The sequence below is a fragment of the Ornithodoros turicata genome, chromosome 9 (genome assembly GCF_037126465.1).
Source record: "Ornithodoros turicata isolate Travis chromosome 9, ASM3712646v1, whole genome shotgun sequence".
Classification (NCBI taxonomy): Eukaryota; Metazoa; Arthropoda; class Arachnida; order Ixodida; family Argasidae; genus Ornithodoros; species Ornithodoros turicata.
Window position 1 is genome coordinate 16,495,327 of NC_088209.1, and position 17,481 is coordinate 16,512,807.

The window sequence follows — 17,481 nt, forward strand, 5'->3', positions numbered from 1 at the left end:
TTGTTTATTCGTCTGCTCCACGAGGGTTTCTCGCCCTTCGAACGACGCCATCGCCCCCGCGCGCGAGCTATGACCCCTAAGTGACCTTGTCTATTTTATTGGACTGGAATTTCCTGACCAGAAAGAGTACTGAGAGACTGTGAGATGACATTCTGGCAAAACCTAGTAAAAACAAGTGCCGTTGACCGCGTAGTTCTAGGTGCAGTAGTTCTTTTTTATTATAAAAATTTAGTGACACGATTTCTGTGACACCCTGTGGATGAGCAAGGGAGAATGAGGCAAGCTGGGTGATTCCACGTAAGATCAGCCAGGCTGGTCCGGACATGGTCTCAGATTTTGCTTGAAGAATTATATATGTTGTTGGCCGATATCTCTCGATGACGAATCCGTTTGTTTCAAGTCGCTATGTCAATTCGTTACCGAGAAGGAAAAAAAAAAAAAAAAGCGTGAAGCGAGGTGGAATTCGCTTTTATCGCTCTTTTTGCTTTTCCGAACTTTGGCCGCTCCTGGCGAAGACGCGACACCCGAAAGAAATCTTTGTGATTTTTGTTTTCTTGTCCACATACAGGACAGTGGACAGAGGTATACAGATGTGCTTTACGAAATCCCATCTTTATGTAAAAAAAAAAAGGCAAACGTGGCCGGTCGTTCACTTTACTGTTGTATTGCGGGCCGTGCTGCGTAGCGTCAACTGGAAAGCTTCTAATGAGCAATACATCATTTTGTTCGTCGTTAAAAGTTCTTTCCCGTGATTGATATTTGTAGGTTCCAGTGTGTCTCACACTGCAGCCGTACAAAAAATGGGAAAAATCGGAAAGTAGGTCATACATTCCACCCAATTTCGAAAAAGCCCCACTACTTATCGCCTTCATATTTTTTCTCTTGACTGTCTAAAAGCTTGTGTTGGAAGAATATGCAATAACATGTTGCATTATTTCCGTGGTGTCACACCGGAACTAAACAGAAAAAAATAAAAACGTTAGGGATATCCATTGGTGGATCCTTTGGAAATGCGTTAGCACAAGCCTTTGGTTCGTTCTTGTGCTTCCTCCTTTCTCTTTTGTTTGCTTCCTTTGATTGCTCGTTTTACTTCCTCCTTTCTCTTTTGCTTCTTTTTTTCTTCCTTCCTTTCTTTCCTCTTTCTTTCTTTAGTGGGTTAGCATTAGAAGGCTTATGTCAAAGGAAAAACGGCGGTGTCGATGTGCGGACACGTGAAAGAAACAAGAAGGAACGTCGAGGACAAAGAGTCTATCACAGGAACAGCATGAACGAAAACAACGAAGACAGCCGGAAACGACAGGCGAGTTATCGTATCTTTAGAGTCAGACTGCGACTGCGACTCTAGACTTTCAGAGGCTGCGATAGATCTTGATGTGCCCATCCAAATCAAGGGCTTCTCCTACATCACTGGAGCCAAACGTCCTGGGTACTCCCCGTTCGATGGTTCGGGTGATGTTCGGAAGTGTGGAGTAGAGCCCCGCACCATCCGCGGATATCCGCAAGATACTTGTGGATTCGGATGAAAATATAGCACTTTCTGCGGTGTGCGGATCGGATGCGGATGGCGCGAGGTCGGACGCGGATCGGATGCGGATACGAAGACAGCGGATCGGTAGCGGATCGGATGCGGATATACCGCGTGCTGTCATTTTTCCACCAGCAATTTATTTGTATTGCGCGCCGACAGCCGACAGCGAGCGCATGCTCGGGTTCACCTTTGACCATGCACGGCGGCAAGACGGGTGAGGAGGCATTCTGGCGTCTCGAACCGCGCGAGCACCGACGAGGTAGCGTTTCACGCGTTCCAGAAGTCTCTCCATATCGCGTTTGTTGAAAGGTTTACTTTTGCTTGTCGTCATGACTGAGTCCTTCCGTGACAGCATGGAGGCATCCGAAATTATACCAACATGCTTCCGGCGGTCTTTACGCGTCTTTCGAAACGTGCGGATTTTGCGGATCGGATGCGGATGGTGCGGTTTGCTCAGCGGATCGGATGCGGATGTAAACTGTTGTGTATGGTGCGGATGCGGATCGGATGCGGATAACGTGTGCGCGGACGCGGGTCGGATGCGGATGCCAAAAATCTCATTCGCGCAGGGCTCTAGTGTGGTGTGGACCGCCAAGAGGGCGTCTGACGATAAAGTCGCTAAATAACGACTTTTAATGCGTTTACATCGGAAACATGGTGGGCACATCAAGCCGCCCAAGTCTACTTGGGGCTCTCGTGCCAGTGTTGCCAGGTCACTTAGGCGGAAATCCAGGAGGTCGACATCAGAAAATTCAGTAGAATTCAGTAGATGCACGAAAAACAAGGGCGAAACACTCCACGGCGACCTGAGTAGTGGGCCATATATGATAAATAGACATGAACTATCACGATATATTGGCGATAGAATAAGTAAAATATACTTGTTATTTGGTGTACACAGTAAAGATGCGCTTGCACACCGTCATTCGATCACGTAATCTCGCTCATACATATTCAGCTTCTACTAAGTCACAGTGAAGTTGTATAGCAGCCCTTGTCTCCTATCAGTCGCTTCGTGTGCAGCAGTCCAGTCAGAGCTGCTGTCGAAAGGTGTTTCGTTTTCATGAGGTTCACCTAAGAAAATATCCGTTCCACACACGCGCTCGAATACGGCAAGCAGATGAGGTTCACAACGAATTTTCCTAACGACGGAAACATAAGCTCGTCGGAACTTGTCTTCATTTCATGTTTGCTATGCTACCGGGTGTCCGGGGGAATGTGCGTACTTCCGCAATGTATCTGCTACAAATTGTTTTACTTGGGCAGCTGCTCGCTTTTTTTAAAGGTGACTGCTTATAGGTACCACATAACGCGAAGAACCCTCACTATGTCAAAACGACATGAGTTTCTCGCTCGTACGCGGACTACGATGCAAACAAACAGTGTCAGCAAACGTGAATTAGAATTCGTTATGTTAATCAGGCAAAAAATACAGTAGATTTAAGCGCGTTTTGGTCTTTTTTTAATATTTCAGTAGATCAACTCGAAGTCCAGTAGATCTACTGAAATTTCAGTAGACCTGGCAACGGGGGTATCCCGAAATGCCAGCGTTAAGAATCCACCGTTTATAGAATCCCATATGTTCAAACTTCCAAACTGCGCTAGCGTGGGCGTTGGGTGCGTACCCAACTATGGGGAGCCTCCAAACGGCGTGGTGAACAGTCAAAAAAAAAAAAAATCAAACTAACCTAACCTCTGAAAACTAACCTAACCTAACCAAATTCTAACAATTTTTGCTGCTCTGATGTGGTCGCCATGCTAAGCCTAACGGTCGCCAAAAACCTGGCTTTTATTCGCGACAAAGACGTCTACTGACGTCAAAATAACGCAATATACTGCGAAGTTTGTCGGTAGTATGTATTATACGACGCTATCATTCCGCCATTCTTCATATTAAAGCTTTAATTTAGAAATCGGGGATTTTGAACATCTGTGATTTTATCCCATCGTCTCCCTACCGCTTTTAAAGAGAGCCCTGTCCTTTCTCCTCGCCGCCGGATAGTACCTTATCTTCCGGCTTCGACGCCTTACTGGCGTCGTCTTCCTTCCTTATTATGGGTTTAGAGTGGTCAGCCAGACGGTATGGCTCCGTCTTCAGGTTTCTTACTTCGAGGTCACAGCTCACACGGCCACTTCAGTGTACACCGGCGGAGCCGTGTCGGTAAACCCCTTTGATTTATTACATTTCACAACCCTTATGCACCCTGGAAACCGAAAGGCAGGAGTTTCTATCTACGCTAAGGACGGCATCAGCGCGTTGTACCACGAGAGATTGGCAGCAACGTTCACAAATACGATGAGTCCTGTGCCGTATACCCCTTCCCACAGATCTCAACTTCGTCACTGCCTCTGTCCCTCCAGCCAGGGATTACATAACAGGCAAGCAGCAACCGCTGTAAACCACATGATAGACTGCGTTATGCTTAGTCAGGAGTGGGTCGTCATGGTATAGCAGACTTCAACCAAGACGATGTCAAAGGCTTCTGGTTCGCCCTTAGATATGCGTTCTCTGTGCTTTGTCGGTTCTGCCATACCCAAAGGTTCCATCTCCACTGACCGAGGAACGTGCGCGTGAACCGCGTCGAACTTTAGGAAGATCCATTCGTGAATCCCTTGGAAATGCGTCAGCAAAGCCCTTTCGAAACGCCTTACGGTAGCTCCTTAAGTTAAACGCTAACACGAACCCCGAAACGCAAAAAAAAATGAACAAAAAGTAGAAACGAAAGAGAAAAGAGCAAGCAAAAAAAAATGAACCAACGAAAAAGAACCAAAAAAGAGATGCTGCTGAGAGAGATCATGAGATCATGCTGTTCCTGTGATAGACTCTTTGTCCTCGCCGTTCCTTCTTGTTTCTTTCACGTGTCCGCACATCGACACCGCCGTTTTTCCTTTGACATAAGCCTTCTAATGCTAACCCACTAAAGAAAAAAAAAGAGGAAAGGAGGAAAGAAAAGAAGGAACAAAAAAAAGAAGCAAAAGAGAAAGGAGGAAGCAAAACGAGCAATCAAAGAAAACAAACGAAACACAACGGAGGACAAGAGAGAAACTGACGTTCTGAGGCTGGATCAACATAGAAGGCTGGCCTACAGCTGGCTAACCTTTTCAGTGACTTTCATCTTACAACGGAGGAAGCACAAGAACGAACCAAAGGCTTATGCTAACGCATTTCCAAAGGATCCACCAATTGATCCTCCTAAGTTTTTTTTTTTTTTTCTTCTTCTTTTTTCTGTTCAGTTTCGGTTTGGTTCAGCGGCGTAAAATAAACAATTTGGGTTCGGTTAAGCTACGGTTCCGATTCCTGCCGCCACACGCGTAATGTGGCTGGAAGGCTCACTTCGGAGCCCTATAACGCCGACGCCACGCATGATAATGCAACACGTTTTAGCATATTCTGCACGCACAAGCCTTTAGACAGTGGAGAGAAAAACATCGAGGCGATAAATAATGTGGCTTTTTAGAAATTGGCTCGAATGTATGACCTACTTTCCGATTGTTCCCAATTTTTGCGCGGCTGCAGTGTGAGAATGACTGAACCTACAAATATCAAACTGATACCGAAGGTTAGAACATATCTCGACGAACCAAAGTGATATATTGCTCATCATAAGCTTTCCAACTGACGCTGCTGTACAAGCGCGTCTCTGCGCATGAGAGGAGGCAGTGAGAGGGAAGAGGGAGGGCGCCGCCGTAGCCAATGGGGCTTCCCGAGTGCAGTAACAGGGAGAGGAGATATGCGCAGAACGCTCGGTTACTTCCAGAGCGTATACAACAGTAAAGTGAACGACCTGCCAAGTTTGCCTCCTTTTTTTTAATTTTTTTTTACATAAAGATGGGATATCGAAGAGCACTTTTCTACACCTCTGTCCACTGGCCTGTATGTACACAACAAGAAGGGGAAAAAAATCACAAAGGTTTCTTCCGCGTGTCGCGCCTCCGCCAGGAGCGGCCACCAAAGTTCGGAAAAACGAAAAGAGCGATAAAAGCTAATTCCACCTCGCTTCACGCTTTTTTTTCCTTTTTTTTTCTCGGCAACGAATTGATATAGCGACTTGAAATAAACGGCTTCGTCGCCTAGAGATATCGGCCAACAACATATAAATCTTCAAGCAAAATCTGAGACCACCATCCGGACGAACCTGCCTGATCTTACGTGGGATCACCCAGCTATATAGCGCATACGTGAAAAAGGCATCTGTGAGTTGCCCCTGAGACGTCAGACATAAACACGGCAAATTCGTGTGTTTACCCTTCGTGTCATGTTGGGTCATAACTTGCAAGGTGATACCAAGGGCCGGGGTACGCCTCTCCGGAACGGTTGGTCCGAGTGCGGCCGACGCAGCTATAATAGCAACTCACTCACGTAACCGTATGCTTAGAGTCACTAAATAAGCTACGCTTCAGAGTATCGACACTGAGTACCAAGAGCGAGCATGCGCCATCTTGTTTCCGCGCCACGCTACCCATGCGCACGCGCACTTTGGCGCACGATGCCATCTATCCTGCGCAGGTGAAATGTACCTTTCGTTTGCAAGCAGCAGTTGACGCCCATGAGCTCACCTTGACATCCTCAGGACGCTCTGGTTGACAATACATGGATTATCGCACAACAATCATACACGCTTCTCTATCCCACAGGGAGCATTATGTTAGCCGTCTTTGATCCTCAACTGGGGAAGATACCGGTGTGGTGCGGAAACAAGATGGCGCTCCTACTTCCCTTGGACCCCAGTGTCGATACTCTGAAGCGAAGCTTATTTAGTGACTCTACGTATGCTCAGTGTTCGAACGCTCGAACAACGCCTACTACGATTACGGATGCACCGCGGATTTTGCGACATGGTTTACAACGACGAAGCAAATACCCATAGCCATATGCGGTTACTAGCATATTAATACCCATAGCCACTTGTTTTTTGTTTTTGTTTTCTATTTATCAGTTTTGTATTTCTGTTCCTGCATTCCTCATTTGCCATGCTGCTGCTTCAGCTTTTTAACTGATGTCCCACAAGAACTGCTATTCGTCGACATTTTTATCATTTGTTTGTCATGGTACTGCTGCATCAAATATTAGAAACACGCCTACTAAAGATAATCTAAAGTGACAAATAAGGATCGCCACTTTCCCAAGCAGCACAATGTACTGAAAGTTGAGTGCAATAGGGGTGGACGGTATGTGTCTTATCAATGTTCTTTAGCTTCACGAGCGCGTTCAAGGCCTTCCACCTACCCGTCCACCCCTAATGCACTCGACTTTCAGTGCATTGTGCTGCCTGGGTTTTTGTTGTTCCAGGACATTGCGACGTCAAATAATTGCGATGCACCTGGAAACGACATTCAGAATTGCAATAAATTTATCCATCTCGTACACGCAAATAACGAAATTGCCAGAAAAGTTTCTCAGTGCATAACGTCGCCGCGCTAATGACTCTTTGACCGTCCACACAGACAAATAATGGAGCGAAATGCCCAAAATCTTCAAAAATCGATTTTGAGCGGTTCTTGCGAAATATATAATACATTGAAATACGTCAGGCCTTATCATAACGACTCACCTTTTGGTAAGAGATCGCCTTCTCCTCAATTAAAGCCTTGCGTTCACTCCCTCGACACGAGTGGGTACAGCTAGACCAACTGTCCGAGCAAGTTGGAGACGAATCCGGCTCGGAGAGTCTGCAAAAACAAGCGTAGCTCTAAGACACAAAATGCAGTAGGGATCGATGAAACTCAATTCAATTCAAATCAATTTATTAATTTCCACGAAGTGGAGGAGGCGGGACAAAAAACCTATCAATGTAGCTTGGCAAGGCCCGACTCCTGAAATCATTCCGGATTTCTGAATGTCCCGTTGCCCACCTGTCCCCTATCGGCGGTGTCGCGCGCGAAGAACCAATACCATTATCGCCTCCGAGGGAAGGCCATGTTTCACACGAGGACACCAACCGTGAGAGATCATCTGTGATCCTAGTATCCTTTCTCCCCCATGCAGGCAGAAGACACCCACGTATCACTGGTTCAGGTTCAGTCTCACCTTATCATTTCTGAATCAAGGCAGGTGAATGATCTCTCCCGGTTGGTGGCGGTGTGTGAAACACGGCCTCCCCTCGGATGCGATAGTGGTACGGGTCCTTCGCGCGCGACACCGCCGGCAGGGGGCAAGTGGACCACGGGCTGGAGATTCCAGACAAGTATGTCGCAAGCAGTGCTTCACATCTTCTGCACGGGCTTCTGCACAGCCTCATGGAACGTAGCTGAACAAGATGCGTTCTGGTCTTACGGACTAAAAAACAGAAGCCGTGGCTGCGGACTCCGCCAACGCCGCTTAGATAAGCAAAGCTCGGACGTTATTCAACAGTCATTAACAAGTGTGCCGATCACAACAATGATTTCGATGGCAGTGGCTATGCCGCCACAGCCACTGGTAGCACCAGAAAGTCCGTGTTTACTTTGAATTTTGAAATCGTCTGCTTCGATTGGCGGGAGCAGACGACACCCTGACTTGATGTGTCTACGTGATGAAGGCGGGAGAGGAGGCAGCATTAATTACGGGCATTATATTACTCTAAAAGGTGTACTACTTGTTGAGAAGTCCTGCCTACTTACTGTCACAATACAGTTATCCGGAACTATCCTGTGTTCCAGAAACGTTTGGTCACAAACAATGACCAAATATGCGCCCTCCCCAAACTTCCCCAAAGAGAGTAACCTCAGGGTCTACTGAAGCCAAACCTCTATTTCTTTTTTACTTTCGTGTTAGCACCGCGAAGCAACTGTGGCTATGAGCGGCGTACAGATGAGGACAGATGGAGAGACGACAGCAGGAAGGAGTGGGGGGGACACACTCTTAAAACTGAACTTCACCGCATAGCACGCTCTGCCCCAACCATTGCCACGAATGATAGGGTTATCGCTTCTGATTCGAAGAGAGAGGGGAGCGTACGCCTTTTTGTGTCAATTTGGATACATGATAATTGACACAAAAAGGCGTACGCCTCCCTCTCTCCTCGAATCAAAAGCGATAACCCTATCATTCGTGGCAATGGTTGGCGCAGAGCGTGCTATGAGGTGAAGTTCAGTTTTTAGAGTGCAGGGGGGGGGGGGGGGTTAGTATGCGTCCTGGGCCGACTTCAGGGGAAACTGTGCCGACATTCGTCTGGAAAGTCTTCGGAAAACCCAGAATCTCAATTTTATTTTTTAACATCAAATCAAATCAGGGCCTAAGGTTACTGGAGGCCCTCGTGCATTCCTCCTATAGGTCAGCGCCCCTAAGGATTAGTCATTTCATTACGAGGCTTTTGTCATCTGCAACAGTGCGTCCAGTCAGTCGTGTAGGTATTTTTGTGGTCCAAATAGTGGCGTAGACAGACCTCCAAGGTAGGGGGGGGGGGGGGCTCGGTACGAAATCTCCCCCCCCCCCCCCCGCTGATCCTGTGTGCGACAACACACACATACTTGTGCACGCTGCAAAGTGCGGATGAACAAAAAAAAGTTGATTTGGACGTTCGCAATATGATTACATGTAGGCTGCCATGACCAATGAGGTGGTGTCACGAGACTGGAAGTATTTTGAAAAGCTCATACATGGACAACCACTCAAGAGTGCTGCTTAGCTCGACGCCCATGATCTGCAAGAACTTTCGCGAGCGTCACACTGCCCCTCCCCCCTTATATTACGTTCTCATCGGATTTGCGTGGGTCGGTCCGTGGCAGGTAGGGGGGGCTCGGCCCCCCCCCCCTCCCCCTAGCCTCCCCGTGGCTACGCCACTTGGTCCAAACTGAGCCGAATAATGACGGCGCCAGATTCATCAGCGCGTCGAGACACTCCGCATGAAACTTGAAACTTCATCTCAAGGTGAGGAACAACAAGTCATCATCTGTTTACTTAGTTCGTGAATAGTGTACAAGCAGTAAATGATCACCGCTGCCCGTCGTCGATGCATTATTGTGCACCAGCTATGACTGACGTACTGCATGCCGACAGCGCTTTCTAGAGCACACTTGCAGGCCTTGCATTTCGTCTGTTTTGGTTCAGCTTATTGTAATATCCCAGAGGATGCACCCTCCTGAGCCTAAGGCAAACACGCGGGCACTAGAAGACTCTCTCTTCGAAAAATGTTTCTGTTAAAATGGAACCGCCTCCAATAAACAATGATTGAAGATGATAATAAACGCCTCAAGTTGGCCGCAAATTGTGCATATTTCTGCCTTTTCTTTCTCGATAATCTGCGTCTTAGAGTTGAGTTTCTGGGGCAAAGTGTGTGCTAGTATTACTGGTGTAACAGACAGAAGTATTAGTATTGTGTATTATAATACCTTAAAATCAAAGTATTATGTATTAGTATTACAAACTGATTGATGAAATATGTATTATAATACAAAATATGAGTATTACTGCCCACCCCTCCTTTCATTCACAGTCACAGCGCAAGCTCCATACGATGAGCGTGAGGGTGCCCACGGCTAACCGCTGCGCGGAGTATATATCACGCACTTTAGGTGATCCTGGTCCCCAGAGTCACCGGAAGAAAATTAAAAAAAAATCAAGCGCATGCTAGAAAGAGAAAAGGAATCTCGACGATCTTACATGAAGAAGGGAGCAGTGGGCCACCACATCTCCAGATTGCGTTTCGTGTCTCCGAGCACAACCGAAGTCAATAAACAGGTGCTCCCTCACACATCACGTTAAAGAGGTTAAAATCCTTCAATACACACGGGGTAGACGCAAACGAAGCACAGCAGTAAAAGCAACTCGCTATGAGACGCAATCGTCGTTAACATATACCCGAAAACAAACGGCGGATGAATGTCCCGCCATGTGTTTCATGCACGTGGTTTCATGCGCGCACTGAATGACGCGATAAAACATAGTCCGCCAGAACGTCGGTCGAAAAAAGTACAGCGGCTTGAAGATCCTGAACAATATCTTGTTATTCTTACAATCATACTCAAGCGGTTACTGGCATTTGTTACTGCTTACTGAAACACAATCTTGCAATGAACTAGAATTCGTTCTATCCCGATTGTATTTCTAGCAGACGACACGGCCTCTGCGGCCGGACCGTGGGCCGGACGCTAATGCGCCAGGATGCACCTGGAGGTGATATTTGATAACTGTATTTCACTTGTTCATAACCCTGTTGTTTTCAACGCAATACTTCGATAATTTCTGAGAGTAAGAATACAGAATATGTAATAACTCTTCATTTCCCCTCCATTCAGGCGAAGGACATCAGAAACAGCGCACATCCTACCTCGAAATTCTGGATTCCCCTCAACGAAGGTAATGGGCTACTGAATGAATGAGATTCAATACCTATTTCTTCCATTCGTCCCACGCAACATGCTGGCTTTCAAACGTGGCCGCTCGTGATTTTTCTATTGGGCGACTGATCTTCTTCTTCACGCAGTGCAAGGGTTTGCGAAGCTGACGTGCACTTTTCGCGTTACAATTTCGCCCCGATGATGCCCATACGACGTTACCCCGTCATTTCAGTTACCGCTACTCGCTGTACATATGTGTGCATTTTAGCAATCGTCCAGGTGAGATACTGACATTTGTTCTATACTTTATGCCGAACCTTGAACAAACAGCTTTTGTGAGGGGCAGAAAATCCATCCACTTGAACCGATTGATATATAGCTACAGCCGTATTTTATTTTACTTCAATGTAATATTTTGGAAGTGTTTGTACACTTGTGACAACAAACAACGTGGCACAAGATAAAACATTCTCAAAGTCACAAGAGCTTCCACGTCAAAGGTGCCACAAAAAGTGACAAAAATGTTATCCAGCTTGCAATCAACAAGAATAGCTAGATTTTCCACTTAGGGAAAATTGGGAACTATATTATACATGTATAAACAGAGAACAAGTCACACAGTCCCGCTGAACGTCACATCGTCTTTGCCACATCAGGCCATAGGGGGGTATTCAAACATGCCGTATCAGACAGGGGTTGTGCAAGATCTGGAGGCAACAGGTTCAAGCGAAATTTATCCAACTGTATTGTGCCCAATACTCCACAGAGATGCTATACTACTATATGTGTCTTTTTTCCAAATGTGCTTTCCGTTCTTGCTTCAAAATAACCTGCTTTTGACTGGAACTTCATCCTTTTGGTATAAAGAAATTATCATGTTTTAAAAGACTAACTGCAATAAGAGGTACAGTATATAAGTTAATGCAACATTCCAGACAAATTTAAGTATCACAAACTGAATAAGAAAGGAGTCTCCATGCCTTCTATGCAGCCAGAACTGGTTAGCTGTATTTGCTTACCCAAGGGGCATATTTGCACGACTAAGTATTGTAGTACTCTAGCACAGTGCATAACTCGAATTCAAAATCTATATGGGTCATTAAAGTCTACCAGGACAATACTATCGTGTTCATCTCAGCTTATCCAAGCATGTTTCCAAACATGTGAAGACTACATATCGTGCAACAATTCTTGCACAACTGCTGCCATCTGGCACGATGAATTCCCACTTCTGCAACGAAAAATATGCTTCTCTGCCACTACCTTTCTATACTTATCAGATACTTATCAGACACTTATCTCAGCACAAATTTATGCAGGGCGATCATACTGCCCGAATAATTCTCTTCGACCGGACTCTGTTTATACATATACAAGTCCAGATAAGAACACGTATCTTAATATTTCTCAGAAATTGATAATATGGCCTCCAGTAATATAGCCAGGTACATACATAAACATCCAAGTGGGCTACACTTCACAGATGTTCCTTTGTGCATACACAGTTGGAAACCACCGTACAATCCTGTCTTCATACGGACAGGAATAAATGATATCGGTCCATGGAAACTCATTTATGGCCAACAATGTGAAGATGATGCACAAAGATGAAAAAAAAAGTAATAACACGGAAAAGAAGAGAGGCAACATTTTGGCCCGTGCTTGGTTACAACAATCTTACAAGATACTTGAAGTGTGTAAGGAAAGTCTACACCAACACAGATAAAACGTCGAAAAAGCTTAACAGTACCTCGTTCAGGCAGCATTTCAAAAACGAAAGCTGTACCGTAACACTTCTGTGGCACAATTCTGAAACGTATGCCCAATTGACTTGCCATACACACAGCATAAATGATGACTGTAACATTTAATGTGATACGCTCGGAACTGAATAACACACGTCGAGCTCGGGGGGGCAACAAATCACCCTTGAGGATGCAAGAGTGGAAATGAAAAGAGAGTTCAAAGTTCTCCCTGCAGTGTTTGCACGACCAGAAACCATGCAAAAGTCAATATAAAGATAACAGCCCTTGAATTTGATCACTTATTGCTTTACAAAACTCATAGCAACCCACCCTTTGCGTACTTATTATTTGGTAGGATGTCTCTCTCTAGAGCAGTGGTTCCCATCCCGAGGTCCCGCAAACATGGTGCTGTTCACCTCCCATGAGTGAAACTTGAGTGCATACCTCGGGCAATGAAAAGTAACAATTTTCTTGTACAAGATCTAGTTCGCCTCTTTCATTGCGTAGTAGTCGTAGGTTCCCTGAAGTTGTGCCTGGATGATCTTAGGTTCAAACAACATCAATTGAGAACCACTGCTTTAGAGGTATCTAAAAGAGTGTGGCTCTAGTGAAGCACGAAACATGAATACCAGGATGTACGAGAACACGCCAATGTGAACCAGAGAAAAATGCTCCTCAAAGCAGGTCAGTGGGACACAGACTTTGCCGGCTTCCTTGAAGGCAAGCGTAAGCTCTAACGTTACAATCTGCTTTTTGAACTGCATGCTTTCATTCACACATCACAACACCACACATAAAGCACACCTCAAACAAGCTCTGTTTATACAGAGGGAAAAGATATAATGCTTGTTTTGGAATGCAGTACACGCGCGTTCCTTCACTTAAAAAAAAGGTTATGCTTAGCTGGGATTTCTGGTTCCTGATGGCTATGTTTAGCAAAATTGTCTAGATGAGATTTAGATAGATTTTGGTGATAATCTGTGCCACAACAATTCAGGGCGCCATGCCATTGAAAAACTGAAAGCTGTTACCACTTGTCACTTGTGTATAAGGTTTGCCAGTGTTGTTGTCTTCATTGTGCCTCATTCACTAACTAGCTAAGATTAACTAGTCATATTTAGTTAACTTGGCACAATGAAAACAGTACGGCTGACTACAATACAGGACCGCTAACGGCATGCAGTTGGTTTCGTCTGTGTGCAGTGGTCTGTCACAATATTTATGGTTGTTTTTTTTTGCAGTTATTCACGCAGATATTTTGGTTCACCCAATTAAACTTGAACAGCACTCAGCAAAGTCAGGATCCTTATAGAGGTATATCTCATTGTTGCTTACTCAGCTGCAGCCTTATTGGCTGCGCTCTTTGAAAATACATTGTGAAGTATCTCAGAATAGCTGAACCAGTACTTCCAATAACGGAGCTTCCAGTAACACAGTGTTGTATGCGCCAATATACTCCAATGGCCGACACTGAAAATACAGACTGCGGCCCTGTACGGACACGTTCTTTGCAGCCCATGTTTCAGACTTCTGGCTTAAATTCTCCCATCCTTTTCTCTTCTTCTTCTTCTTAAGACAGAAGACTCACAACTCTTTTAAGGGAACACTAAAGTGCAAAGATTTCTCCTCGCAGAATAAAAGATGCCGTTACCTCGAGAGCAACTCAAAAGGGACGAGATTCATGCATTGAGTCATTCGTAACCTACGTGCAAATGAAACGGCAGTTCACGCTTGTTTGAGGAGAGCAGCGACAGGCCGCTCTGTAGGGAACGCGTAAATTGCGACACTCACTGTGCGCAAACCACGAATGGCACGATGGGTGAATCCTTTTTGTATTGCTGTAATGTGATGGCTAGGGCCCGAAAATGTAGGCATTAAAAACGATGAAAATAGGCAAGCAATCAGGCCCTGAAAAACAGTAAAATTGCAATAAAGTACAAAAATAGGCAAGTTAACCTGGTACACTCTTTGGCTTTGTTGATGCTTCAGAATGGTCCATCCAGGAAAAAAAAAGGATACCGTACCGTACCGTACCGTACCGTACAAGCTTCGAGTTCTTGTACACGAATGCTGAGGTGGCATGAAAGCAGGCGACATTGGATACTACTTTTAGTTTTCCGCCCTCAAAGATCTCGAAAGGCCAAGAAAGGCAACATGTTTTGATCAAATATACATTAACCCCTTGTAGCAACCCAGGGTTCTGAAGGAAACCAAACGAGAGAAGAAAAAAAAAAGAGAGAACAAAAGGTGCGAACACAAAGGAACGAAAAGCAAAATGCATCATGATACTGAAAGGTGCACTTGAACTTGTACCTCTAAAAAAGGCCGTTATGGCATCGAAAAATGTTAAGAAAAGGCTACAATATAATAGAGCTGATAAAGAGGCTGGCAACCCTCAGAGTGTGGTATCTAGGTGTTTATAGGCATTTATACAAATGCCTAAAATTCTGGGCCCCAGTAGTGGCACATTTCGTTTTGCGAGCATTTCTGCACTTCCGTGGCCCCTCCAACAGAGATCTTCGGAAGCAAAGTAGAAGCTATTTTTTAATTGGCAGTGCTTGAATGTTACCAGGAACCAGAAACCCTGTCGGGGGGGAGTGGGGAGACAATTAATGAATCGTGCGAAAGCATTCTGACTAGCTGTTGCACCATTTGTGTGCTCAAACTATCTGCAACTTCTCAAGAAGGCACCACAACCAATGGCTTAAAAGTGTCAGAGAGACATCTACTTGCAAGCAAAAGTGATTAAAGGGAAGCCACTACACGTGACCTTACACGAAACAATAATAATCCCTCATATCTCCACAACGTACTGCGAACTTAGTTAACTCTCTCACAAAACCAATGGGAGAACAAAGCGGCTGGCACCACTGGCTGGCCGAGCAAAAGCACTGGAAAAACAATGCTAACACATCCGCTGTTTGTCGTGCCCAAGACAGTTAACGTGGTTGTGCCAAAGGCATAATTTTCTCCTCTATACCTGTTACCTCATAAATATTATGAATAAATTGCACACCGTCATACCAGTAGGGAGACCTTTACCCAGTGCCTTCGCTTGGGTCATTTCAATACACATGCTACAAATATTTGCGTGTGTGTCTGTCCAGATACTGAACAAGGCAATGCTCAAGTTGAAGTCATCACTTCAAACTAATGGATGTTCAATACGTATCCAGGCGGGCTGAGCAGCCACGTGGCAGTTTTACGTCCCCCTGCATTATGCTCACTTACATTATTGGGTACAACAAATAGATAAACAGATAAAGACAGCCATTAACTGTAGATGGGTCAGTACCATTTGCTGCACCTGCACGACGCTTTACCAAAACGTGGACAGCAATTATTTTTGCTCTTCGTGCCTTCAATTATATACCTCTGCCATTGGACAAAAAGTGCAAATGGTTCAAGTAACAAACTAACTGCGTTACTGCGATCGGTTGGTTGGTAAAGGGAACGTCGCAGACACTGAGTAGCAGGACAACACAAGCACACAGCACTCACCACTGAGAGTTTTTTTTTTTTTGTCACGACCTACTAAATTATAACGACCACGTCATAATCGGCAACCACTATGAGAAGCCCGTCCGCACGATCCGCTAGGGGGCGCTACTCATCGACCCACGAGATCTGCATCGTGATTGGACGATGGAAATTTGAATTTTGAACGCGCAGAAGCGCACGTACAGCTACCGTAGCAGACGACAGCGAGAGCTCTTGTGAAAATGCGTACAATGATGATGATAATCAGCTTTAGAAAGAAGCATCTCCCATGGGACATGCACCGCTTGTACAAAAATACTAAGGTAAGGTAAAGTACAAAGTATTGCAGAAATGGAGGAAGCGATAACCGGGTCGATGAGTGGCGCCACCGCTAGCTTCCAAATGCGGCGCTGGGACATGGTCGTTATAATATAGTAGGTCATGGTTTGTGTCCATGTGTTCTTCCCGCACTCACTATCGGAATCGCAAGTTTTTCCACAACAGGACAAAGCGTTTTCAGGTTACCACAAAAGGTGGCAGCACTTAAAAGCAGCAAACTGCACTCTGATAACAAACCAACTATGGCTAAGGGCTACTACGCTAAAACACACTTAGAATTTCTAAACAAACGACTGGCCAAGTAAGAAAAGCCACGCATTACTGCAGTGCAAGAATAGCAAATCAACAAGTTTGTGAAATGGCGTGTTTACTATTTTTATATAAAAAAAGTCATTCGTTATCCGTGCACTTACAATGCCATCGTCACAAGACCTGTCACTTTCACAAATCCGGTAAACGCTATCTAAACGCTGAAACAAAATTTCGTGGCGGCCCAAACGCAACCTCGCTCTCTGCAAAATAGTCCTAAAAAATTACAACCTGCAAAAGTGACTGCTAAAAGTAGACACTGTACAATACATCCTGCAGGACACAAATTACCAATCCTTGTCCTGGAGCTGGACCCAGTAAAATGTCACAAATACATCACGTCCCTAACGCTGCTCCTACAAACAAGAGTTGTGTGGTGCACAACATTTCTACAGTGTACATACTGGTGGGATGCCAATGGCAAAGACGAATCTCAAAACAAGTGTCGAAACATACAGCCGCTACTAGTTACGGCTACAGACAGTGGGTGGAAACGTGGAGGGCGGGCAACAGTGATGCTTAGGACGTGATTGTGCATACCAGAGACCATATGCAAGAACACTAACATGCCCGAAGGCGTGCGCAGGCCTATACGATGTGATGGCTTCCGGTGCATCTCTCGGCGACCAGACTCGAGTCCTCATGTAGATGATATGGCTGGTTCCTTCTGGTCAGAACCTTGGAGGGAAAAGAGAAAGGAAATCTTAGGCTCACAGCAAGCTCCACACTCAGCAGCACATGCCATGCCTGTGGCAATGAGATACCCAAATAATCATCATCGTTAAAGGGTCTATGAAATTATTTCTGCGAATTCCGAGTACT

General features: G+C 45.4%; 2 protein-coding genes across 7 annotated transcripts in view; both read right to left on the reverse strand.

The window, feature by feature from the left end:
- LOC135369522 (RNA-binding protein 25-like) overlaps positions 1 to 10,991 on the reverse strand; it is a 103,611-nt gene extending 92,620 nt beyond the window's left edge. For 2 of the 5 annotated variants that reach the window (XM_064603106.1, XM_064603105.1), the window contains exons 1-2: positions 10,110 to 10,338; positions 7,081 to 7,198 (exon numbers count right to left, since the gene is read on the reverse strand). In XM_064603106.1, coding sequence (XP_064459176.1) covers positions 7,081 to 7,198; positions 10,110 to 10,138 — 147 coding nt within the window. In that variant the 5' untranslated portion in view covers positions 10,139 to 10,338. Of the gene's footprint in view, positions 1 to 7,080; positions 7,199 to 10,109; positions 10,339 to 10,838 lie in introns of those variants that run through there. The other 3 variants (XM_064603103.1, XM_064603101.1, XM_064603102.1) reach the window with 2 other exon arrangements.
- Positions 10,992 to 11,154: 163 nt separating this feature from the next.
- Positions 11,155 to 17,481, reverse strand: part of LOC135368202 (uncharacterized) — a 32,792-nt gene continuing 26,465 nt past the window's right edge. For both annotated transcript variants that reach the window (XM_064601336.1, XM_064601335.1), the window contains exon 17: positions 11,155 to 17,337. In XM_064601336.1, the coding sequence (XP_064457406.1) occupies positions 17,300 to 17,337 (38 nt within the window). In that variant the 3' untranslated portion in view covers positions 11,155 to 17,299. The remainder of the gene's footprint in view (positions 17,338 to 17,481) is intronic.